The following is a 24,861-nucleotide window of genomic DNA, read 5'->3' as shown; positions in this document are numbered from 1 at the left end:
TAGAGAGAGGTACGGAGAACAGGTGCGAAGTGAGCGCCGGAAGAACACACTACCCAAAGAAAGAGTGGGACTTTAGATTTCGGGATTTGAACTTGTCCCTTCTGTGGGGGCTGAGACCCAGATTGTGCTTCTTGGCGGTACAGGGAGGGTCGAGAAACCGAATGGGTTTGGGTGGGATACTCAAAGGGGGCATGCCGAGGTCGAGAAGAGAGCAAACGGGTACATGGACAGTACTTAGCTCTGCCGCTTTCTCCCTGACATTATTCATGTCTCTCTCCCATGGAAGAAATGTCACAGTCTGGTATCCCGACACCCCTTCCACTCCCTGTTCCTTGGATCCTCTTTCCCCTTCTCCTTTGCCCACTGTTACTACTGCTAGACATCCCCTAGACGGAAAGGGACACGAGACGGATAAAGCGCTGCAACTCTACAAATACAGAGTACTTTGTCTGCACGCCTTCAACAGACAACAGGGCAGCTAGGGGCCCCAGCCATCGTTGTAGATGTTCCCAGAGGAATGGCACGCTGGGCCGGGACTCGGGAGGAAGCTTTTCTTGGGAAGAGGAGGGCCGGCCCATCGAGGTCACTCTCTCCGAGTCTATCGGATCTGCATGTATTCTGTAATTCACTGGCTGGGAGATGTCTACGTTTACGAGAGGAGGAGCTGATTTATTCCTCAAAGACTTGCTCAGTGTTAGTTATGGTCAGACGTATTTCTATTGTGAAACTAGAGACTTTGCAGGCTCCTCGCAACCAAGAATTCTGGGTTCAATAACTCAGCGACTTTATGCATTCGATAGGATGCTGGCATTGGTAAGCGGCAAAGTCCATGGAGGGGGCTTCGATTGTGTTTCTTTCTAACTAAAAGTCCTTCCTTTGCAGCGAAGATCGTACGCCTCTACGCCGCTCGTTACTCGGCAGTCGGCAGTTGCATCGTTCTAGCCTTTCAGGTGAGTGGTGGTTTCCCCAATAGTCCAATCCTTTTCCTATCTACATCTGCGTACTGCATCCAGGGCCGAGGCAAGATTTGATACTTCAACGTTCAAAGTTCTCTCTCTAGTACTGATACAAACCGGAGTACGGAAAGCGATCATGGCTATACCATCCTATCCATCCATGCAAGTAGCTTTGATATCACACGTCGTGACTTCCCGCGCCATGCAAGCGATTGCCATTCCATTGCATTATTACAACCCGTTGAATACCACGTTCGGATGCGACCTCCCGGATCCCAAACGGAGCCATCCCCATGACCGACAACAACCCCGTATTTGCCCATCTATTGTCACTCACATCGACATCCCGTCCATCGGCCGACACAGGGCGACATCGTCTTGTCTCGTCTAATATGGCGTCGACCCAATGGCAGTTGGTGCAACTGTAAGTCCCGGGCTTGACCGCCGGCCGCCGTTGCGTCTAGGTGCCGCCAAGGCAAACTCCGCGACTCTCGCGATTCGTCCCTGTTTTCCCTCCAGGGCATATCATTTCGGTCCCGTCTTCTTCGTCCACCCGACCACCTACATCTACCTACCGCCCGGAGCGAACGGGCGCTCGGTCGTCTTGTTAGCACCGGGAATAACAACCACTGCAGATCTCCGTCAGCTCATTTCTCATTTTGCCTTCACACCGTCGGCTTCAGATCAACTCTCCTATCCACCCTGGATGGGACAGGAGACTGGAAATCATGAGATGACCCAGACAGCCAAACCAAATCAGGACCAGACGGTACTGAGATGGATGGCAGGCTGCGATGCTCTCATCCAACTATGAGGTTCATATGATCTCTTAGCGTCCCGGGCGTCCGCAGCTTTTCGACTGGTGCCTGCTGGTCCGTGGTTCAGCCTAAGCCTCTCTCTCTCCCGCAGGAGGGAGGATCAGAGTCAGTCGCGCTACTTTGGCCCTAGGTTGCGCCCCCATTGTGTCAACTCATCTCTTGTCGCCATCGCGGATCTTGATTCGCAGAGCATGGCGTGGCATGTCACAACGTGGTCGACAATGTGTAATTTGCAACGCCATCTTTTCTTTGGAATCCCATCCCAGGCGAAACAAAAGGCCTAAGCTACCTTAGCTGCTTAGTCTCAGCCCCCTCTCCCTTCTCCTCGAATCCAAAGAGACAAAATGTGCTCGTCCAAGGGGACCACTGAGAGGGAACTACGTGCTAGTCACCGCCCGTGAGCCGGGGTCCCGAGCAAGTTCCATAGCGTTGGACGCGACGATCTGAAGCCGTTGCTTTTTGGCCTGGACTTTGACTGTCGATCGCGAACCACTACCGGGCCTAACACTGCGCTTTCTCCTAATAACCACGACTAAGGCGGTCAAACATCGCAGCCGCCGTCTCAAACCCATACGTGCTAGACAGCCTCGAAGGTTGAATACCGATTACTGAACATGACCGTATGTACTAAAAAACCATCGGAATGGTCTCACACCAGTTGCGATACCAGTTACGTTACAGCATATTAGGGCAACATGATATTTCGGCCGTACAAGCGCAAGCGCACGCGGTTTGCTCTGCTCTGACCGCATGCCACCCGATCTCATTACCAGATAGGCTCTTTTGCGTGCTTATCCCACAAAGTTTGATGACCCGACGACACAGCCATCATACCTGTCTGGCACAAGCTTACAGACACGTAAGGACATTCATGTTTCCATGCTCAGCCGAGCTGCAACCTCTTTAACCCCTCTGGTCGAACAAGTTCCAAAACGCCACTAGCAAATCAACCCAAATTGGCGCAATGAAGATCTTCGGAATCATCGGGCACTACCATGGAGTTTTTGAGCCGAGGGATCTCTCTCCCGAACTTTACAAATCCTGCCAGACCCTTATCCTCGGAACATGAGCAAACGCACAGCATGACGACGAAAGGAGGGGATCGCGATGCTTGTGATAAACGCACGTCAAGCTACAAACCGGCTCAGCCTACCTTACGTATATGCGCGCACCATGTAGACATGACTCAAACCTCAGGCAAGACAAGATCAACGCTGGCTATTCCCAAGCCTCATTCACTGCATTGCCCTCGCTCTCGCGCTGAGCAACGCCCGTTCCCGACATCATGCCGCGGAGGCGCATAGGAACTGCCTCTCTTTCTACGGATACCTCTTTGACGCTCACCGCATTTGGCGACGTGTGTGCACGCGGTCCCAATCGAAGGGCTATTGGGTGGTTCCATGTCTTGTGCCTGCAGTTGCGGGCCACTATCCCCTCTGTCGGGTTACCTGTAGGCTGTCTGCAGATTGTTGTGTGTGTGTGAGTGTGTGTGCTGGTTTCTCTCTCTCATCAACGGACGGCTTGGCTGCTTGAATCCTTCGGGTTTCGCAGCCTGTCAAAGGTCTCCAGAACGGTGGATCGCATATCCGTCCGTACAGCTGTGGTCCTGGGTGGCTGGGGTCTATCCAGCATCTGGTGCTGTGCAAAGGAAGCCGGCCGGCAAAGTGTTTGTCAAAGTTACCCCTGTCGTTCTTCTGTCTTTCCGTGCTGCCGCGCCCGCGCAGTGCGCGCAAGTCGCACACCCACGATGCCCAGGACCGCATTAAGCACCTGCCTCAATACTGATGGTCGAGCGGGGTTTTCCTCACGATCATCTTGGTGGACGTACGCATCGAGTAGGAAATGATGCCATGGCTGCTTCTCAGAGTCGTATTCGATGTGTGTGTACGGTGGCTCTCTGCAAGCCGTTCCACTCCGACAACTCTCTGGATCGAAGCTCCTCCCCCCGCGATATTGCAGATGGCATTGACCCAAGGCGGGCATACACGTTGCTTAGGCTCTGCTCTCCTCGCAGAAGCGCCGTACTCATAGGCTTGGTCTCTCCGGGATGGTTCGTTTAGACAGCAGCTACCCGTCATAAGCTGTGCTGCCTGTCATCTCTTTTTCATATTAACCGGATGGAGGGTACGCTATCCACCGACCTAACGGATGATGGCTGAAGTGCCGTCGAGTCCTTTTTATCCAACAGGACGGCACACCAAGAACGCCACAGCTCTGCCTCTCGGGTCTGGCCTTCCATCTCTGCGTCTCTCTGCCCTCAACATCCATTCATTCATCGTGACCCCCCCTTTCCCCGAGTGGGTTATTGTTTCCAACTGAGTGGTTCCCCTTGGACCTGCACCTGCAAGCGATCCCGAGGCGAGCAGTACCGTGCCAACGCACTGGCGAGATTCTTCCCGCTTGTGCCGCTCGATTGGGATGACTCCATTCAAGCAGAGACGGACGAACATGGCGGGACCTACTTCGTACGTATCCCGTAGTGTAATGACCTTAGTGCCTCCATTTCGAGCTGTGGAGGCGTGCCGCCATCCAGGTGGGGTTTTCTGTCAAAATGTTTGCTGGTTCCGCGCATTGTGCGACATGCAGATGACATCAAACGGCCGCAATTACGCGCGCGACTTGGAACCTGGCGTGAGTGAATCTTCTGGACGCAATGGCATCCTGACTTGTTCATTGCAACACAAGGGATAAGGCCGAATAGGAACGTGGCCGGCTGAAGGAGGACCTCCACAAACCGTCACGATAATCTGCCACAGTCGTATTCTATCCAGCCATGTCCTGGCAGTGACCCAGCCCATGGTGTGTACCGTGTAGGTATGGCCATGCACCTCGTGATCGTGTTTCCCGACGCCGCCTAGAGCAAACAAGACAACAACATCGTTTGCTTATGCGTACGTACTTGCCTACGTACGGCCGTGGGGAGCTGGACGAGACGCCATTTCCCCTTTCCTCCTCCCTGGCATACCTGGTCTTTCTTTGACCGCCAGAACGGGCTCCTACGATAGAATCCGAGGGGATGGTTAAGCTAAGCGGCCATGACTGGCGCGGTCGAACTCTATTCCAGCCGCAAAGAGAAAGCAAGGAAGCCAAGTCAAGCCAGCCCGCTACAGCGTCAGGTGGGCGTTTGCAAGTGACTCTCGAGTCTCACGTCTCGACATTTCCATGCCTTTCTGTGCCTCTATGTCTCTATTTTATGTCCGATCAGCGGATCCAGCCGTCGAGTGATTCACTCTCCCTCCAAATCTTTGCGACAGGCGTGCCGATGTAATTCTAAATGCGTCAGGAAACCAGCTGCCAAGCTGCTTCTCCGCCTCCTCCGCCACGCTCTCCTCCCCGTTCTTCTTCTCCTCCCCGCTGCCGTCCCTCCCTTCGAGCATGACCGCCAACGCTCTCGCGCACATCCAGCAAAACACCATGCCGTGGCCCTGAAAACTCGCGCAAACCCACAGCCCGTCCTCGCCCGGCACCTCGCCCACGAATGGGAACCCGTCGGGGCTGAAGCCCATGATGCCCGTCCACTCGGCGCGCACCCTGCCGCCGCCCTCGCCCTCGGGGTCATCGTCGCCCCAATCGTCGCCGAAATAGCGCGGCGTCGTCTCGCGCAGGTACGCGCTGACGACGGGGTTCAGTCGCGAGTCATCCGTCGTACCGTACTCGCCCAGCCCTTGGTCGGGAGCGCGGACTAGGCCGCCGCCGATGACGATGTCGCCGGCGAACTGCGTGCCTGCCGGTTTGGGGATCATGTACTCGTAGCCGGCCTCGTAGATGAAGCTGTAGGTTGTTGCGAGGCCCGCCTTTGGCATGTTGGAACCCGGGCGGTGAGCTGTGATTTGGCCCCTCATGGGGACGATGGCTTCTTGGAAGCGCGGGTGGAGGAATGCGGTGTAGCCGTTTGTTGCGAGTATGACGCGGCGGGCCTTGATTTGTCCTTTTGGTGTCTCGACGATCCAACGATGGTTGTCCGTGGAGACACCATGTTGAACTTTCTTGACGCTTAGTGCCGGTGTCTCTGTGAAGAGCTTCATGCCTTTGTCGACGCATAATTCCAGCACGCCGGTGGTGAAACGGTACCCAGAGATGCTTCCAGCTTCGTATCCGATGCCTCCATATAGCCCTTCTTTTGCAACGTGAAACCGGGTCTTCATCTCTTCGACAGCATAGAATTCGTACTTTGAGGCGTCGTCGTCTGGCATGGCTTTCCTCATCGCCTCTATAGCCTTCTTGCCAGCTTCCCATTGCGCCTCGTCGTATATCGCGTCGACGGTCTGACATGGTCTGCTCTCCGTCTCCTTGTCTTTGAGATGTGACGCGGCAAAGGCGTGAACGGCTCGGATATTTGCGAGTTCAAGACGGGCAATGAGGCAAGCTGCTTCAGTTCCCAGTGTCTCGGCGTGATGAAGGAATGATCGGTAGGATGCAGCTTTGGTGTGGCCGCCATTGCGACCCGTTGCACCTGAGGCAAGGGTGCGAGCCTCAAGCATGGTGATGTCTGGGGGCGAAGCCGATCCATCTTCTGAGGAAAGGAGGAAGTGCGCTGTGGCCGCGCCAGTGATGCCACTTCCTATGATCAAGGTATCGGTCTCTGAGGGTGGTGATAGGCTGGAGTTGTAGGTTGAGAGACGGGAGGGCGGCGACTGCCAGTAGCTGGGCGTTGGGTTCGGGACGGGGAGGGTAACGGGGATGCGGGCTCTCTCGTCCATGGTTGATAAGGGCGAATGATGGATTGTATTATATGATCCTCAGATTCGATCTCAGGTTTGACTACTTCCTTGAACGAATATGAAGGCGATGAGAAAAACATAAATGGAAACGTTGAGTTAAATTCGGGATTGGTAGCTGCGGGGAGGTGTGTGAGGTTGCTTTTGACGTCAGATACGAGATGAAGAGTTATTCAGTCTCACATTCATGTCAATATGCTGTGTTATGTTATCCAAAGCCCCTCACGAATCAGATCGATGTAGATATCACAGCATCCGGGGGTTGTGGTGGACGAGAGTGCTTGTTCCTCGGTAGGAATCTCGTTTCCCCCACTCAACGCGATATGGCAAGTCTATGCGGACGATGATCGGTGCGGGGTTCCGGGCCCGGTGGTCCGCATAAACATGCCCGTTTGGGTATTGGCGCATCCCGGCGATGGCTGGACTACGGCGCATCTCATGTTGATCACGTCTTCGACATGACTGCGAATATTCAAATGCAAGGCTGTGTATGATTTTGAAATGGATTCAGACGCATAATATCTCGAGATGAGAGATCCTTTTGGCGGTAAAGCCCCGCACACGGAACCATGGGCAATCAACTCTTTGGCCATACCAGCATTTGCACTGGGAATGCCCTCAGCTACCATGTACGGCCGCACCCATTGGAAATGTCGAGATTCCCTGCCATTTTCATTCGTTGGCTAAACGGCCGCACGGCGTCAAATGTTTGGCTTTCTCCTTATCACTAAAATAACTGCAAGTCCATCCTCGCTCAACACCGCGCCGTCACCCCCTCTCTTTTCTGGTCTACCTCTACATCGCCCTTACTCATTCTCTCACGGCTCGTCTGCTCTCAATAAGATACCCTTAATCTTCAAGTACGATGGTATTTCTTGTTTCTTCGACTTGCCCTCCTGTGGGACTTGCCCTACCCAACCCATATAACGGCTCTGCGCGTGCTGTTCTTCGTTGGTGCAATGCTGTGCCGTGAAGGCGCAGTACAGAATACCCTGATCAACTTCTAATTTAAGCAGCCGTAAGCAAGGCTACAGAAGGGTACTTCGGGCAGCTTTGAGGTAGGTAGGTATGATCTATTTATGTTTTGACAGGAAATCTTCAATAGATAGCACGAACTAGCAGAATCAACGCTTTGAACCTTGGATTCAGCTGCGCTCTAGTTGTGATGATACATACAAATATGATGTTGATGGGGTTATCATTAGTACGTAACTGTACTTCTCACCTATACGATACCTCTACGTACGGGCAGCCTCCAGATCGAATCAACAAGGCCTTGCATGGGTACACTGCTGATTGAGGACCGGCTCAAGGGCCTTATGTACAGGCTAACTGCCAACATGCATGAGTAGGAACCCAGCACATCTTCGCCGCCTCAGCCCCGTCTGGACCCGAAAAGATAAGAGGGGTTTGCTCCGATCCCTTCACTCGCACTTGAGCATCTCATGTTCATACTGAAGAATTACCTGGAAGAGTTCCCGCGTGCCGCCTTCACCAGTCAATCGCCATGTCAACCACAGAGAACGAGGAGGCGTCGAAAAACCAACAACTATATATTTGGAAGGCTCCGCTCACGATGTGCCTCAGTATGATGGGCGGGGTCGGCTTTGCAGTCGGTCATCACTGCTTCTACGGGAGTCTCGCCGGGACGCCGCCCTCATCAGAGACCTACTACGACTTGGGCGGCGCCACCAGCCAGCAGCTCAACATCGCCCTTGGGACGCTGTTGGCTTCAATGTCCAAGATTCTCCTTAGCATAGCCATATCCACGGCGCAAGAGCAGCACGCGTGGAGTGTTCTCAAAGCTCGCCCTTCAAAGCTCCGTTCAATTGACGGCTTGTTGGCCTCCAAGTCAAATGCTCTGAACATTTTAGATGCTAGGCTCTGGATGCTCTACCCACTCTCCATGTTCTTGTCGCTTCTCTTCTGGTAAGTAATTGACGTGAGAAGTATTTCTGCATGAAACCTTGCTCTGACTGGAAATCTAGGCTTCTACCGTTCGCTACTCTTCTTACTCCGGCGACACTAACCGTCAAGGCAGCTGTAGCAAGAAGCATAATAGTTGGACCGGTCCCCAGTATCAGCTTCACCAATGAGGCTTTCGCGCGGATCACAGTTGGCACGCGTACCACAACCTACTCAGGGCCAAGTGATGGAGTTACAAGAGCAGCACTCAGCTCACTTATATCAGGCACGATCACTCCGATAGCCTCTACCTATAATAACGCCAGTTGGAGTTTGAACTTCGAGGCCCCAGCCCTCCGATGCTCTGCCTTAGGTGCAGATGACGAGCTACGCATCAATGTCACCAAATCAGCAACTGAACGCTGTTCCTCTTCTGGTTATTGTTATCGTTACATCTCCTGGATGCCAGATACAACTACAGATCTTTCACCATTTTTGCCGGGAAATAAAGGTGCTACCAGAGACACGATATCTGGGCCCCGCGATGCTCCAATATCCTTATACGTTGTCGAAAACAACGACGATGGGTTGTTGGATTCCAACATGTTGGTTTTTGATTCGTTCACGAAATGCACCTTATACAGTGCTTCATACCAGACAGAGTTCTCATATCGATCCGGAGTTCAGGAGATTAGCACTATAACAATAGCGAATGAGCCCAGCGAACCTTGGCTTCAGGGCGTTGATGCCATGTCGACCAAAACGTTCAAAAAGGGTGTCGGAGTTCCCTTCAAAGCGGTCATGGATGCATTCTCGTCCATGCTAATTGGAAGCGTCCTTATCAATCGCAATATTCAAGGTGCCCCGCGGATCATTCAGACGCAGGTGGGCATAACAAATCTGGCAAAAAACTTGATGTTCTTTGGGAAACAGTCTAGCAATCAACCAGAGGCCGGCCACGAAATTCCGAGGTTGCTGGAAAATATGTTTCTCAACACTACCTTGAGTCTTGTGTCGCAAGCCGAATTGAAGTAAGTTGTGTGCTGTGTGAGCCGTGGAATACACAATGCAGTCAAAACCAGACCTGGAGACTATTAGCTGACCACATTGGGCAGTCCTACCGAGCCAATCCAAGCCACAATAGAGACGGAAGTGTACCAGAACATCTACACTTACTCAGTCGCCCCATTATGGATAGCCTACGGGGTCGCTGTGGGAATCACTATCTTGTCCATCACAGTCGGTACTTGGGCTGTAGTCGGAGCAGGCTCTTCCTACAGCAGCAAGTTCTCGACGATTCTTCGTCTTGCCTTCAACGTCCGCCTGTCCGAGTACGTCGAACTGCAGGATACTGGCGGCGAAGACCCGCTGCCGGATCGGTTGGAAAACACGATTGTTGTATTTCCCTCACGAAATGCAAAGGGCGCAGAAGTTAATGGCTCACTGTTGAATAATGGCGAAGAGAGGCATTCGGGGTTTTCAGGGGTAGGAACATGAGGAATGCGCGTTTTTGTCTACGCTCAATATAGAGTTGATAATATTGTCGTTCAACGCTAGGATAAAAGTTCCTACCGAGGACAAGACCTGATTATTACTTTTGTACAAGTTATTGCTAGTCTTCCAAGACTTATTATATAAACAGACAAGTTGCGGGACAGCGCATGACCATTCAAGCATGTTGGGCTTTGAAAACGGTACAGTAGGCAGATATGATTCATTTTCAGCAGCCTCGAGACCGCAATACTCAGTCTCTCCCCGCACTAGATAAGTATAAGTTTACATGACATATGTGCGTAAGAAATCCCCTAGCTTCGCACCACCATCCGATGGGTTCTGGAACACCACGATAAAGTCGATCGTGACGTGCTTCTTGAGTACCAGCTGCAGTATCAACGCTGCTGCATGGCTCCCTTTGCTGCTATCAATGCACTATGGATTGTCACAGTCCTGTAGCGCTGCTACTAGTCGCAGTAGTTGAGACTATCCCCTTGGGTGGCACCACAGCTGGGTAGGGGTTGATGGTACCATCACCCCAAGCATTAAGGGCCCTTCCTCCATCTTCTTCGTATTTGGCCGCCGCTTGGAAGCCTCCATTGAAGTTGTCGCCCATGTCCACACCGATGGTGTGCCAGGCGAAGATGCCGTCCGCTAGATCATCCGTGAAGTAGGCATACTTGACAAAAGGATCATAAGCCCCCAAGTCACCAACCGTATTGCCGTTGAGAGTCTTGTTTTCGGCCAGAATGTAATCGTCCACGTTCTTGAAGTTATCCTTATCGGTGTTGGTGTTGTAAGGCCAGATGGGGTCAACGGCATCACGAAGCTTCTGCTCGTAGTAAAGCTGTCCCACGTAACGGATGAATGTGTCGTCGGTTGCGAGACCGCCGGCAATTGTGCCCTTCAAGTTGTTAGTCTCTTGAAATTGCCGATCACTTTCGTGGTATCCGGGCAATGCTAAGCAGAAGAGGAAGGAAACATGACAAATATCGTCGGTGGACTTACATTGGCGAATGTCGTAGCATTCCCCCATGCTACAATATGTGTATGAGTAGCGCGAGGATAGTAGTGTCCAGGTACAATAAGATCGAAACTAGCGACACCGTGTTCGTCCGTGATCTGAATGCCTCGCAAGAAGGTGGAGTTGAGACCGCCGAATCCGCTGATGCCAGCGGGTGATTCAGCTCCAGAGTAGCCGCCCGTTGCATTGGCACCCCAGATGTCGATGAACAAAGCGGGAACAGGCTTGCAAGTGTTGACGTCCACGAACTGCAATTCCATGTGCATCGGAATGCCGATCTGGTCTTCGGTGATGTTGCTGCGAATGAGTTCGCCCTCGACGTAGTAAGGACCGATCGTTTCAGCCCGACCCAGTACGCAAGAGGCATTGGAACCAAACAACTCTTCGTAGGATCCACTCTTGACAACGGATGTCAGATTATGGTTGAGAGAGTCATAGTAAGCCACCTCCTCTTTGTTACGACGCTGAATCCCGGCCGAGGATGCGAAGCCCCTTTCTTGTCGTAGGCGCTCCAAGGTTGTAGTGCGTCGTTTAATGGCGCTCTTCCTGACGGTTCCCAAGGTATCAGCACAACGGCTCATCTTTACAGCCCCAGCCTCAGCTGCACGCCTATGGAAGGCTCGTTCTCGCTCCAGATGGGATATGTCTGCATGATGATCGCCTGGGTGTGCAGACGTGTTGCTGACGAGGAGCACTGCAAAGAGTGTGATAGAGGTAAGAAGTCGAACCATGTTGTTCTGCTGTTTGAAAGAATGTATTTTAGCTGATGTTGCTCCGGTGATTTGGGCAAGTGAAGCAACGAGGGAAAACCGCACCCTTTATACGCATTGCGAAGCAGTGAATTCAGTATGCCTTGACATTCACCTCGATTCTTTCCTCACTTCATCAACCAGTCCATGAGCCATCACATTATCTTCTCGTTCATGTCAGCGGGATCTGAACTCGCCGCGGCGCCGACACGACTCTGTATACAAAATCAGAAGGTTGAACTAGCAGAGGATCGTTGTCCCCTGTCCAGCACTATACGTTTAAGCTGGGCAGCAATCTGGTGACGCCGCGCCGTAAAAATGCCAGGCCCACTGGAGTGCACCAGTCACTCTACACACTTTGCCCCCTCCCAGGGAGGACAACTTAGGTATTGGTTGTGTGCAAATCTCCTCGATTGGAGCGCGCGTCTACTACGACGAGATTCAAGTTTTCATCATCATAAGTTCGTCTGCTCTCCCTTACTCCCCTAGAGTATTCATCTTAGCGTGAAGCTAATGTAACGCACGAAGCCGTCCAATGACTAGTATTTCTAATGCTCGGTCTTCGTAACGCTCCAGCTCCGCCCTTTGTGCTTCGCCATTTCTAGTAATACAATGCCGAATGGCACCTTCCAGCGGGGACAATCTCAATATATGGAACAATGCCTTGGTATCGTAGCTCCCGCGCGCTGCTCCTCCGTACTCATAGATCTCCAGTGATTCCAGCCCCTATGAGGTCTTACACGATGATCTGTTTTAGCACGCAGTGTTATTTGAAGGACTGTGCTGTACCGATTTTGAACCGTGCTAACTAGTTGGCTGTGACAAAGATCACATCCTCAGGGTCTGCAAAGCAGTGCCCTTATGCCAGCCAAGTCTGGATTTGACGAGAGTGTACGCGGAACTACCACTCTAGCTAAGTGCTCATGCGATTCTATTGTTAAACCTTATTCTGTATTCGCGGGGTTGATTGGTAAAGTAATTCCTCTGATTTGAGGCGATGGAGCGTCGAGAGGGCTTATGCACCGCGCGCGCTAGGATCGTAAGATGTGTTCCTTGCTGCGGCGCACGGCATGTGGGGTCGTAAGCCTTTACAATATCGCCGGGCGGACTTAATGGTGTGTGGCTTTTCAGCTTCTACCTTGCGGACTTAATCATGATCAGCCACTACACCTGTGGTCCGGACTTAAGATCGCGATTGGTCACGTTACTTTAGATTGGCGAAATCATCCCCAAGAATATCTCTGCTCCATCTGTCCGCAAGTAGTGCGCTTCCCTGTCATAACTGCATTCGGCCGAACTTCAATTATGGTTTAGCTGAAGCTACAAGTCGATCAATCTGAAAGCCCATGTCGCTAGGACAGCTCGACTTCTGGCGTCCCTTCCACGGAATTTCTCGGTCTTGTCCGGGGCCGATCTCCGTCTTATACCTACCCACATGTATCCGGACAGTCGGCGATAACTCTGCCGTACTCTCCGCACTACTGTCAGATCTCTCCGAGCCGGACTATCTATTCCTCCATGCGCAAGAGCGGCTAAGCATTACCAGCCCCGCCCTTCCGCATGATCCTCCGCCAAACGTGGTAATACCAAACTGCTGTCTCCTTTAACTGCTAGTTTACCAAATCCGAACACGATCGTGAAACTTTTCTTTGCCAAGAGACATGCCAACTGCAAAGGTACCGCCGAGCGAACGGCAGCGGTGCGTCAAGGCATGTGGCAATTGCAAGGCGCGCAAAGAGCGCTGCGACGGCCAGCAGCCATGTGGACGATGCGTCTCGCGGAAGCTTCAGGCCGGATGCAGCTACGCGAGAGTCGTTGCCCAACGACGGTTGTCTCGACGTGTCGAAGAGCCTCCTAGCCATTTGAGTCCCTTCCACCTCGAGGCTCCCTCTCCTTCGCGACTTCAACCACCCCAAGGACACATTACCTCAACATTGGGTGCGGTGGACCCCCTCACTTTTGCCGACAGAAGCTCGCCTCACCATCTCCGTGCTCAACCGCGGTTGCCATTGCAAGATGCCGGCCTGAACCTCACGTTTTGCCGCGACTCTTCTCTTCTTACCCTTCTTCAGAACGTTCGCTTGCTTGCTGGCAAAACTCTAGGTTCGTGTACACTGGTTGACACGCCACGGCAGCCTCCATCCGAGCCAGGCCTTTCCGACTCCTCCGCCGCTATTAGCAACGAGCGTCCTGTCAAACCAACTGTTGCTGAAGCCAGCGATCTGGTCAGTTGGTGTATTTCAGGCACAAGCGAGATGCTTGGTGCAGTTGACGGACACTCTCTACAAAAGACCGTTTCCGAGTGGCTACAAACGTCTCATGAATGCGCGGATTCGACGGACGCACATTGCTACCTGATTCTGGCTCTAGGGGCTCAGTTGTGCCCAGAAGATAAAGATGAGTTTTCTCAGAACTACTTTCGCTACGGTCGGCTGCTGGCTGTAACCCAATTTTTGGACACCTACAGTGTCTCCTCGGTCAGGTGCTACCTCTACATCACCATGTATCTGCTCAACGCATCTAAACCAGACTCTGCCTCGAAGTATCTGGCGATGGCTGCCGGTGCCGCTTATTCACTTGGGATTCATCGTACTGATGTTCCATCCGATTTGTCGAATGAAGAAATTGATGAACGCGAGCGGCTTTGGAAGGCGCTTCGCAAACTTGACCTCTTCATCAGTTCATCCTACGGGCGGCCTATATCTACATACGAAACGCGTCACTTGTAATCCGAGAAAACTTGCACTCCGGTAGTCGATCTCGGTGTCATCTGCGAGAGCATCTTGCTAAACGTCTATCTTCGTCGCAACCCTAGCGAGAAGTTTATCCAGCATATCACTGAGCAACATCGGTCGTGGGTTTCACGCCTCTCCAATGAATTGGAAGTGGATGGCATTGCGTTCACCAAACATCCGCAGGGTATACAGCACCTGACCCTATCTTACGTGAACGGGTCATACTACTTGGGCATCATGCTTCTGACTCGGCCCTTCTTCCTTGACTACGTGTCCGCATACGTTCAGAGAAGCAACTTTAACCAACTTACGAAGTATGATGGACGAGCCCCTATGGAAGAACCATCGGCAAACGTAGCCTTCATCCAAGCCGGCGTCGACGCAGCCATCCAAACCATCAAGCTCTTCCAGGCAATATTTGCGCAGGGACAAAAGCCAAAACGGCTACCTTTTGTTGTCGGCTTAGTCTTTGCGGCCGCTCTCACTCTTTGTGTTGCCTTATTTGCGGACCTCGACCGAGTGTTCTCGATTGACGAGAATTTGCTTCACTGTCAACATCTCCTTGACCGCTTTCGAGACCATGATGCACATGCTGGGTATTATGCAGCTGTAGTGGAGGACTTGCGACAAACTAAGGATCAGTATATTGAGCGAAGGCGTGCCCATCAGATGCTTTCGCTCGACAATGTCGTTTCCAAAGCTTTCGGACGCATCCCTGGCGTGTCGTCAGGTCCCATGTCTACAATATCGCCCAGCTTAGAGGCACAGCCTCAACAACGAACACGACCATCCGAGGAAGGACCAGCTCTGGAACAGACTATAGGTGCGCTCGCCGCCGCGAGATCGCAGCATCATACTGAAGAGCGACCCGAGATTGTGCCTCCCACTGGATTGCATTCGCCATCGTGGATGACAATGTTGGACGACATTTTTGAAGTGTGTGATGTCCCTGAGCCCGCACAATTGAATCTCGATGACTTCTCGATGCAATTTACCATGTAAACTTCGAGTAGTTTTATTCAATTTCATGCCGAAATAAATGACTCTACATTGAAGGCCGTGGTTCCGGCTGGCGACTATCACAATCTGATGCCATCCTTATCTTGGCGTCTGCCCGAAATTATGAGGGAACCCCATGTATAGAGAAAGGAAATCAACGGAAGTATGCACATACCAAGTACCCGAATGAATGTTCCCAAAATCCCATCTAAATCCCAGTACTAGCGAGTAGATTAGCAACGTTCTCATCAAAGCCCCTGTGCGGCGACATGTCAGAAAACTCACTGGTACAGTTGTGCCTCCGCTCTTTGTTACCCAGCTGAATGCTCGACCAATCATTCGGTGCTCGTAAAGGTCACCCATGATCTGGACTTGTTCAGTCGCCAAAGGCTGAGACTTCGCTATAGTGGAGAGTTTCAACAGCTCGGGTAGTATGTCAGCGCAGTCGAGCATGGCTTGATTCCCGCCCATGCCGCTTTTCAAGACTGATTAGCGAAAGCGTATCATTTTGTGACGAGATCGTGGACGAACCGATTGGGCTGCATTGCGTGTATTGCATCCCCCATAAGCCATACTCTAGGGTGGCCTGTCGCTTTACTAGAGTCGTTGCGGGACCGGGCGTTTTCCCTCCAAGACTTTGGTAGCTTGTTGCTAGCTCGAAGAGACAGGCTTGCTACTTCATTAGCTTCGTCACATCGAGCGCCAAAAGATATCATCTGTCGGCTGAGGTATTCATCGTTAGTTTAGTACCGCTCATAGTCTGGCTACTACCTTGGCACATTGAAAATTGAGTTCAGTGTGCAAAGTTTGAACCTACTATTCAGGAGCCCAGTCCCCCACGACCTCCAAGCAAAACTTGAGGCGATCTGGGATTTCCATTGCGCTGTTGAATGGATATCGGTCTCGGGGCACGTTCAAACCCCAATAGAAGGAGGCCTGGTCTTCGTCAATGGCAATGCCAGAAGCCGATGAATCCTTTCCGGTCGGATCAGAAGGGGCCGGCAAGTAGACTGTGCATCAATCAGATCGATGATTCCGACTGTGGGAGTTTCCAACGTGACCCACGAGAATAGAAAAAGGTGACGCCATTCGCCAAGGTGATAATGGGCCCTTTGAGCAGCCTTTGAGGGAGTTCTCTGATTCGTTCCACAGGAAGGCTTCCTTTGGACACAAATGCCCAGTGGCTCCGGATATCAACTAGGTTGTTTGCACCGACCTGCTTGTTGACCTGATGAAGTGCAAGCCAGTCAGTCTAGATAGATTAAAATAGAGAACATTGATTGAACAAACTTTAGATCCACTTCCATCAGCCCCTACTAAGACGTCGCAGGTGTCGGAAGAGCCATCGGCAAAATGAACGACAACAGTCTCATGCCCCTCATCGTCACTCTCAATCTCATAGTGGCTAAACGCCTTGCCGAACCTGACCCGGCCCGTGTTGGCGACAGGTTCAAGCAGAAGGTCGCGCAACACCACGCGGTTTATGGCAGCCGATTTCGAATACATGTGAATGCTGGACAGATCCAGGACAGGCTGAAATCGTCTGTTGCAAATAGTTGGCGCTGATAGTGTTTTGCTCATTGACTGTCCCAGCCTGCGTGATATCTGTGACAAAGTCGCCTTGTCCAGACACGATGTTAAGCCCTTGATTGCAGCATCGCCGAGACGGATCTGGTAACCCTCTCTCTTCGTATCTTCGTCGTCTCTCTCGTAGAGAGCCCAGTCAATCTGATTGTTAGACAGACCGTTGGCAAGCAGTGCGCCAGCGAGCCCACCGCCGATAATGATAACTTTGAATTGGGGCATGGTGGATGTTCTCTGAGACAAAAGCTACAGCCACCGGCAGTGAATATGTGGCAGGTGTTGAGGAATTTGTTGAGCTGTACAATGAGCCTATGGCAAATTTACACTCTCACATCTCCAGTACTGAATATGTATCAAGTCATGGCATTGGATCGTAGATAAAGACAATACCAGGAGCCGGCTCCCGGACGGAACTTAGTGGGTCCTAACGGCTGCCGGCTGCCGGCTGCCGGATTCTAATTGCCGGCTTTACTGCCGGTTATTGATTGACAGCCAAATGTATTGCTGTTTTTGTTGCAAGCTATCTAGTAGCTTGATGTCTCAAATTATCTCTCCTGGCCAGTCCATAGCATTGTCAACTGGCTTGGCCCTTAACGACGATTCTGCTGTTTTGACGAGATGGCAGACTTTCCCACTCTTGAGTTCTTCGGTAGGGCTTTCCCCTTCCTAAACCGGCCCATGCTTACAGTGTCAAGGAGCTACAACATTCAGACTTCAGGCTCATGGCGTTACGATTTTTCATGACACCTGGCTTGAGAAGCCCAGGCTGATGAAGCGATATCTTGAGCTTGATGATGTTCAGGAAGCCGACTATATCTTGATCTCTCATGCTCATTTTGACCATTAAAGGTCCCTGATCTTGGATACTCGGAACATCGTTCATATCTAACACGACCATACTCTTAGCCTACCTGGAGCCGACCGACTTGCTCTGCGCACCGGCGCAATTGTGATCGCAAACGGAGAAGCAATTAATCTGCTTCGACAGGCCGGCGTGCCCGAATCGCAGCTAATGGCTGTGGCTGGTGGCGAACGGGTGCCACTCTTCACCCGTGCTGCTCGCCAGCAGGCCGCCGTTGGAATATGCGACGTGGTTCACGGTCCTCCTGGCTCACCACCTCGTCCAAATCCAAACCTTGCCGCGCTTGCTGTGCATATATGGCCATCGCTGCACTGCCTCATGCCCGGAACAACTCTGGCAGACATGCCTGCAGTGTTTGACACTGGACATGCTTACTCAGGAGAAGCGACCAAGTTCGACTGCACCCTGGACATTACCCATAACATGACTTGGGGGCTAATGCGTCTGCATGCAATCATGCCTGTTGACAAGATGGATGAAAAGCTGCGGGCAATTGCTGACTTCATGGGTGACCGCGAGCGTAATGTCATGAGCGGTTTTGATGGCGGTCAACTTATGTTCAACGTACTCATCGACGACAAGGCTGTATTGTTCAACTCTCACCTAGGAGCATACGAAGGCATCATGAAGTCCGTTCAGCTCCGCCCGGATGTGGTGGTTATGGGCATTGCTGGTAGAGCAAACCTCAATGGCCGGCCGTTTGATGGATCTGCTGGAGAGTTCGCCGTCAAAATGTTGGGATGGCTCGGCAGACCGCGCAAGGTCATCTGGTGCTTGCATGACGAAAGGTATTCTTCATATATGATCAGTGCTGACGTCCCGATTCACCGGGAATAGCTAACCGCTTGATAGCCTCGTTCCACCTTTCAGTGTGAATACTGCGCCTGCTACCGCGATGGTCCAGCAAGAAGTCGGAGCAGATGTGATTCAGCTACCCTACGCTCAACCTCTCGACTTGTTCTCTTGAAGGGGATCATATCTTTTATAGTTGCGAATTATTTCTACAATAAGATCCATGTGCCGTCGCAAATGAAACTGTCTCAAATCATTTTTGTATAGATTGGATCTTGCTACTTAGTGTAAACGTAACCATTAGTGCCTAACCAATAGAGGCACCTATCAGAGCTATACAAGTAGAACAAATGACCAAGCCATGGCTTGATAAATTGCTTCCCTCGAGAAAATGCTTCAGAAGCAAGGACATTAGACACATTGATGAGAGGCAGGGAGTTGTTTCCACATGGTCTCCATTCATTTTGGGCAGTTGCGAGTCTATAGCTGTGTTCTATGCTGCTCTTGCAGGCGACCATTCTAACATGTAGCCGGGTTCCTGCCGCAGTCGTGTACCTTGTCGCGGATGCCGAGTCAGCCCAGCAATACTTTCCCAGATCATCAAATTTCAAGAATCGGGAAGGCACAGCGTCGCTCGATGACATGACAGCATTCTTTGGCTTGTGGGCAGAGATGGTGCACTTCGACCAGACCACATCATCATCTTCTGCATTCTCTGCATCACCAGAATTGTCCACAAGCATCAATAGAGCCACCAAAGTCATCAAACTACGGCCACTTCATCAATCATCGAAATTCCTCTCAGCTTCTGCACGATATACCGCTCGAACTTCTGCTGGGACCTGTTCACCATGTCTGCTGACGCCCTTGCTGCGTCTAAGGACGTTTAGCCAATACCTTCGGACAAGGACAAGTCAGCGAACGATCACGCCAACTCTCTGGAAGAGACTGTCAATCACCAAATGCCTCTACTGTCTGCAAAAAATTCCGGCGTGCCTGTCGAAGATACAGATTGGCCAATCGAAGCTGAAGACGAGCAAGCTGAGAAGAGCCACAGTCGAGCGGATGGTGTTATGACAGTCAATGGTCTATCTAGCAGCATGCCACGATCCCATTCGGCAAATGACAGCACCGACGATACCGATTCGATCAATGAGGCTTCAACCGGTGATAGATCTAGCACCATCGCTTCAGATACAGTCGTGTCGAAGATTTCCAGTTCAAGCGAAGACGAGTCCGAAGACGATATTTCCAGCCAAGCAACTTCAAACAACACCACTCGCAATGATGCAGTCACGGAGGCCGAGTCTCCCAGCAATGAATCTATCAGCGATCATGCACCCCCTATGAGCCCAGAGACATTGAGGAAGATAGCGATTCAGGCCCTCGAGATGTCAGAGGTGATAACAAATCAGAAGCGCGCTTCAAAGGAAGAAAATTCTGGTGCTACTGCCTCTTCCAGAGCTCAACGGGGGACCAAGGTTAGCTGTGACTGTGGGAAATGTCAAGGCAAACTGATAGCCAAGAAAACGAGGGATGCGCATAGACTCGCCGACAAGATTCGGAAGAATGGAAAGAAGTCTGGTAGGAAATGCAAAAGGTGTCGATTGAAAAAGCGCGATTGCCATCGATGGTCAATGTATTCGGCTTGTGCTGAGTGCACCGCGTGGAAGGAGTCATGTTCTTGGGATTGAGTCTCCGGTGGGGAATGAGCCTGAAGGGGGATTTCTTGTATCAATATTCCATAGCGTACTGCTCGCGGGCGAGCTAGATCAAGAGCTTTCTCCATCATGAGCTTACTCCGTTAACCTCATGTCATACTGCACCTGTGATGCACCAAGGGACACGTCTGCCACATGACCTAAATGCCCTTTCTGAACGTATCTCCGTTGCGTAGTAAGTATCAAGGTCATCTAGGTGAATTTTGACTGGCATGTATATAACGGCAAAATTATGCCCTTACCTCCTTGCCGTCAACCTATCCTTGCTATCGACATCTACTTAGATTTCCTCGGCTAGGAACACACCGGTATCCAGGATCTTCACCATTGCCATCGTCTACTTATACTACTTACTGCCTCGAATACCCAAAAATCACCAATCCCACAAGAAATCCTCATGTCCCTCATTGAAACATACAAAACCTTCAACTCACAAGAGAAGGAGGTCGTCGAAATTCTAGCGGGGATGTTGAAGTCCGCGGCGCCTGCACAGGGCGCTTCAAGCTTGGCATCTACTGGCAGCCGGGCTGAAGCTCCCAGTCAGGAGATCGTTGGAAGTTCAGCCCCAAAGCGCATTCTAGGTTGGACCCCTATCAACGAACCTGTCAAGAAAGCGAGCAGCAGCTTGAGCCAGCTCGTTCGGGAACCGTCTCCTGAGAGGCTGGTTCCTGAACAGCTGGCAACGGCTAGTGATCGGGAGCAAAACGACGGCAAAGTCACGGCTCCCGCCGCCCTCGTCAGCACAAACGAAAGAGAGCCGGCTCAGATCGGCATTGGCTTGGCCCCCAAGCCTCGGCGGCCGTTGCCAACGAGCAAGCCCAAACAGCAACGGGGTCAAGAGGCCAATAAAGACAATCAACAACCGCCATCACCACCGGCGGTAAAACCAGCAACTGGATCAAAAGCCGCCCCAGTCGCGGGAAAGAAGGCGCAGGCGAAGACTGCAGCAGCCGCGAACAATAAGACGCGGACCAACGCTGCCAAACCCGCGGATAAGAAGCCGCAGACGCAGGCCACCAGTGGCGAAAGGGAGATATGCAAATGCTCCAAATGCTTGGAAAGCAACCCCGAGGGCATCGAGCAGTGCGCCAAAACAACGAAGGAGCATATTCGGGCCGACAGGGAAAGAAACAAAGGCATGAGGCCCCCCGAGCCCTGCAAACGTTGTCTCGACAGTAAGAATGAAGATGAATGCTTCTATAGCGGAGGCAAAGTCTGCTCAAGGTGTATGAAGTTGAAGGAGAGTTGCACCTTGAATCCGTCCCCGGGAAAGGGAAGGAAGAGAGATCAGGATAAAGTGAAGCGGGAGCAGAAGAAGAAGCAGACTGAGAGCCCTGCCGGGGATGAGAACACGGACGAGGCGGAGGAGGTCTTGGAGGTTGTGGAGCCCCCGAAGAAGAAGACGCGCACGAGGGCCAGCAAGAAGAGTCCCCCAGCTGCGCAACAGCCGTCTGTTGGCTCTCCTGCCGGAGACGAGGCTGGTGAGCCGCCTGCTGCCGGTGATCGCGAACGTAGCTCCAGCGATGACGGTTCTCGGACCATTGGTGGGAGTCCGTCTTCAAGTGGCGCCACAGTTGGCGAGAGCGGGGAGTCGTCTTCGAGTGAACCATGCGGTTCTCCCCCCGGAAAAGGCAGAGTTGAGGACTCGCATGATTCTTAGACCTAGACCCATCTTAGGATGGGAAGGTTTCGGGGAGGTGATATATGAAGATGGTGTCTGAATATATTGTTCATGTAAAGTAGGACTTGTGAGATCGTTACTCGCCACGGTCCTCCAACTATATTTCGTACTTAGTTTCATAGAAATTCAACACGAAAATACCAGTAACATCTTGCATGACCCAAATGTTACAACATTTACGTGTGCTTGGAATGAGATTCAACGTGAAGCCGTCCTCATTCGCAGGGGATCTTGTGTGCCACACAATGCTTTGTCACGGAGACGACCAACCGATGCTTCAGCCTAGAGCATGCTCGCCCCAAAGCGCCTCGCCAGTCTTGCTGAGGTGAGATTGCTGGACCTCTCTGGGGACAAACTGTGATATTCGAGCACTTATCGGAGAAAGAATAGAGAGGTAGTTGTGTGAAAAGTTTGTGATCTTTACTTTTCCGACGAGGGCATCGGAGAAAGACTAGAGAGGTTGACAACTGCTTTTAACGCTTGATATCACACAACCATACACACACGTACCGGAGAAAGGCCAGAGAGGTATCTGAGGTCAAAATGTGTAAGGCCAGCCATCTCCGGGCAGTCTTCCTAGGATATAAGAAAGAGGGATGTCTTCCCCCGGGCAGGGAAGACACAGAAAGCTGTGCATTTCTCCATCCCCGTCTGAAACTCATTGATCAGAGTCACAACACGGTAATTTTCCCTTTCTCTTCTCATATTCAGCAATCGATCAACCAACTCATTTACTGACTAGGTCTCGCTGTCACTAAAATATTCCAAATCGAATATCATAACGATACGAAGCCGACACTAAGAGACATGGCACCGATTCTTCTTGCCACTGCCCCTGCCCAGCAGCAGCAGCAGCAACAACAGGTGGAAGGTGCGCCGAGACCCTCCGAACGGAACTGGGACCAAAAGTGTCCAATAGACAATATCATGAACACCAATAAGTCGCCGGTGTTGCCCAAGTGGGCAATCAATTCGGTCATAGTTCCGGTCACGCCCCCGGCCCCAGTCCCGGCCCCAGTCCCGGCCCCAGTCTCGGCCCCAGTCTCGGCCCCAGCCCTGGCCCCGGTACGGGGCTCACTGTTGCAGGCACATCCGAGTCCTGAGTTATCGGCGCCTGGACCCTCGAAGATCCCTGGGCCGCCGACGGTGTCTGGGCCGCCGACGATGCCTGAGCCCTCGGTGACGGATCCGCCTCCAGATATGCCAAGGCTGAATTTCAGAGGGCGAAAGCTACTCCCGGATGGCCCAACCAAAAAGGGTGCGCTGAATTCGAGCACGCCTCGAAACGTTGCACAATCCTCGACATCGGCACCGAAACAACGTGCGGCTTTAGTCTTGGCTCCAGCTGTAGCTGCAGCTCCAGCTCAAGCTCTAGCCTCAGCTGCGACTCCAGCTCCTGCAGATGCCCAAGTTACCGCACACCCAGCAGTCGCAGCAGTCGTCAAGCAGAAGTCGAAGCCAAAGAAAGAGAACGAGAAGGTACGCTGCACCTGCAGCTTTTGTGTAGAGAAGCATGGAACCAATGGCAAGATGATTGCCGAGAAGACGTGGAAGGAGCACAAACGTGCCGACACGACCGCCAAAGAAGGGACGGTGCAGGATCCCAAGTGCGGAAAATGCGAGAAGCAAGAATACGTATGTATTCGGAAGGAGACCGGCCCCTGTCAAGTCTGCATGCGCATGTCAGACGTGTGTTCCTTCACGGGCGAGTCTAAGAGAAAGAGAGAGATAGCTAGGCGGAAGCGCGAGGAAGAAAAAGAGAAGAAGGTGGCCAACACTGTCGCTGATCCTCCTGCTGAACCTGCTGCTCAGCAGGCGGGACAGAAGAGAGGGCCAAAGTCGTCTTCCCAAGACGGGAAAGACGACGGTCAAGTTCCTGACCTTCCTGTGAACTTCAGGCAGCAGGCAGAGCCGTCCATCTTCAAGAAAAAGGTTGAGGGTATCGGCAAGAGCAGCAGCCATACGAGCGGGAGCTCGGGGTCGGATTCGAGAAGCCGCACAATAAGCAACTCGCCAGCTCCTGTCATTCGGAAGAGGTCGGACGAAGTCGAGGGAGATGCGGGCGAGGACTTTGGCCCGAGGACGAAAAGACGCCGTATTGCCGACCAGACCGATTGATAGTGCCAGAGGCCTTGGTTGAGCTGACACGGCAGAGAAGTAAGCGTCGGGGAGCGCGAAGGCAGCCGCGAACAGTGTTGCTACACCTGAATGGCTATCGACGCTGTCTTCCCTGCATCTGCTGCCATCCCTCAAAAGTAAGTTTGAAAATCCTCGCCAACGCTCGAGCAATACCTTCATGCTGAACTAGATATCTAACAGGTGTTGTTTGCCCAAATAGTCGACGGACGTACTCAAGCAAACAACCACATGACCCAGGCACGGGAAGCCAGGTCCTTGTGTAGACCTTCGGACAAAGCTACACCGGTCATAGGGAGAAGACGATGAAGGATACCTTTCGAGGCTACCCGGACTTGAAGCAGCATTGTCATCAAGGTCAGTCCGATTCCAACATCAAGGCCAAGACTAAAGTAGTGCCGCAGCTGCTCATTGCATCTAGTACCTTATCAACGCCGAATCCTATGAGCGCATCGAGAAGTCCGAGATGGGCTGGAGCGGGCCTGCCCGCTCGATTTCCTAGACTGTCGACAGGGGCCAGGTCCCGTATCAACCAAGCGCGGCCACGATGATCGTCACGAGGCTTTAGGTTCTTCAGAGAGAAGACCTCTGCGCCATACATCATGATCTTGGTGTACTGGGCGATCGATAGGTGTACCAGCGAAGAACACCTTGCACAAGGTGAGAATCAGCGTTTGCCCTTTTCCT

General features: G+C 52.2%; 5 protein-coding genes across 5 annotated transcripts; 2 read left to right on the top strand and 3 right to left on the bottom strand.

Annotated features, from left to right (window-relative positions):
• Nucleotides 1-4,965: 4,965 nt before the first annotated feature.
• On the bottom strand, nucleotides 4,966-6,474 carry HER10_EVM0011974 (FAD dependent oxidoreductase; the record flags this gene model as incomplete). The annotated part of the gene is made up of 1 exon (XM_035481380.1): nucleotides 4,966-6,474. One exon carries the CDS (start codon nucleotides 6,472-6,474, stop codon nucleotides 4,966-4,968), a length of 1,509 nt encoding a protein of 502 aa, XP_035334457.1.
• A 3,862-nt stretch (nucleotides 6,475-10,336) lies between these two features.
• On the bottom strand, nucleotides 10,337-11,646 carry HER10_EVM0009144 (uncharacterized protein; the record flags this gene model as incomplete). The annotated part of the gene is made up of 2 exons (XM_035478643.1): nucleotides 10,337-10,795; nucleotides 10,900-11,646. 2 exons carry the CDS (start codon nucleotides 11,644-11,646, stop codon nucleotides 10,337-10,339), a joined length of 1,206 nt encoding a protein of 401 aa, XP_035334243.1.
• Nucleotides 11,647-16,419: 4,773 nt separating this feature from the next.
• Nucleotides 16,420-17,204, bottom strand: HER10_EVM0003989 (uncharacterized protein; the record flags this gene model as incomplete). The annotated part of the gene is made up of 2 exons (XM_035473649.1): nucleotides 16,420-16,626; nucleotides 16,689-17,204. 2 exons carry the CDS (start codon nucleotides 17,202-17,204, stop codon nucleotides 16,420-16,422), a joined length of 723 nt encoding a protein of 240 aa, XP_035333888.1.
• Nucleotides 17,205-20,754: 3,550 nt separating this feature from the next.
• HER10_EVM0010836 (uncharacterized protein) lies at nucleotides 20,755-22,017 on the top strand (the record flags this gene model as incomplete). The annotated part of the gene is made up of 2 exons (XM_035480284.1): nucleotides 20,755-20,896; nucleotides 20,939-22,017. The coding sequence occupies 2 exons, from the start codon at nucleotides 20,755-20,757 to the stop codon at nucleotides 22,015-22,017; spliced, it is 1,221 nt and encodes a 406-aa protein (XP_035334371.1).
• Nucleotides 22,018-22,845: 828 nt separating this feature from the next.
• On the top strand, nucleotides 22,846-24,156 carry HER10_EVM0011490 (uncharacterized protein; the record flags this gene model as incomplete). Its single annotated transcript, XM_035480922.1, has 1 exon — nucleotides 22,846-24,156. One exon carries the CDS (start codon nucleotides 22,846-22,848, stop codon nucleotides 24,154-24,156), a length of 1,311 nt encoding a protein of 436 aa, XP_035334416.1.
• Between the last annotated feature and the right edge of the window lie 705 nt (nucleotides 24,157-24,861).

This window comes from Colletotrichum scovillei (genome assembly GCF_011075155.1).
Source record: "Colletotrichum scovillei strain TJNH1 chromosome Unknown Contig00005, whole genome shotgun sequence".
Taxonomy (NCBI): Eukaryota; Fungi; Ascomycota; class Sordariomycetes; order Glomerellales; family Glomerellaceae; genus Colletotrichum; species Colletotrichum scovillei.
Note: the sequence above shows the minus strand (reverse complement) of the source record. Positions and strands in the feature narration are given on the sequence as shown.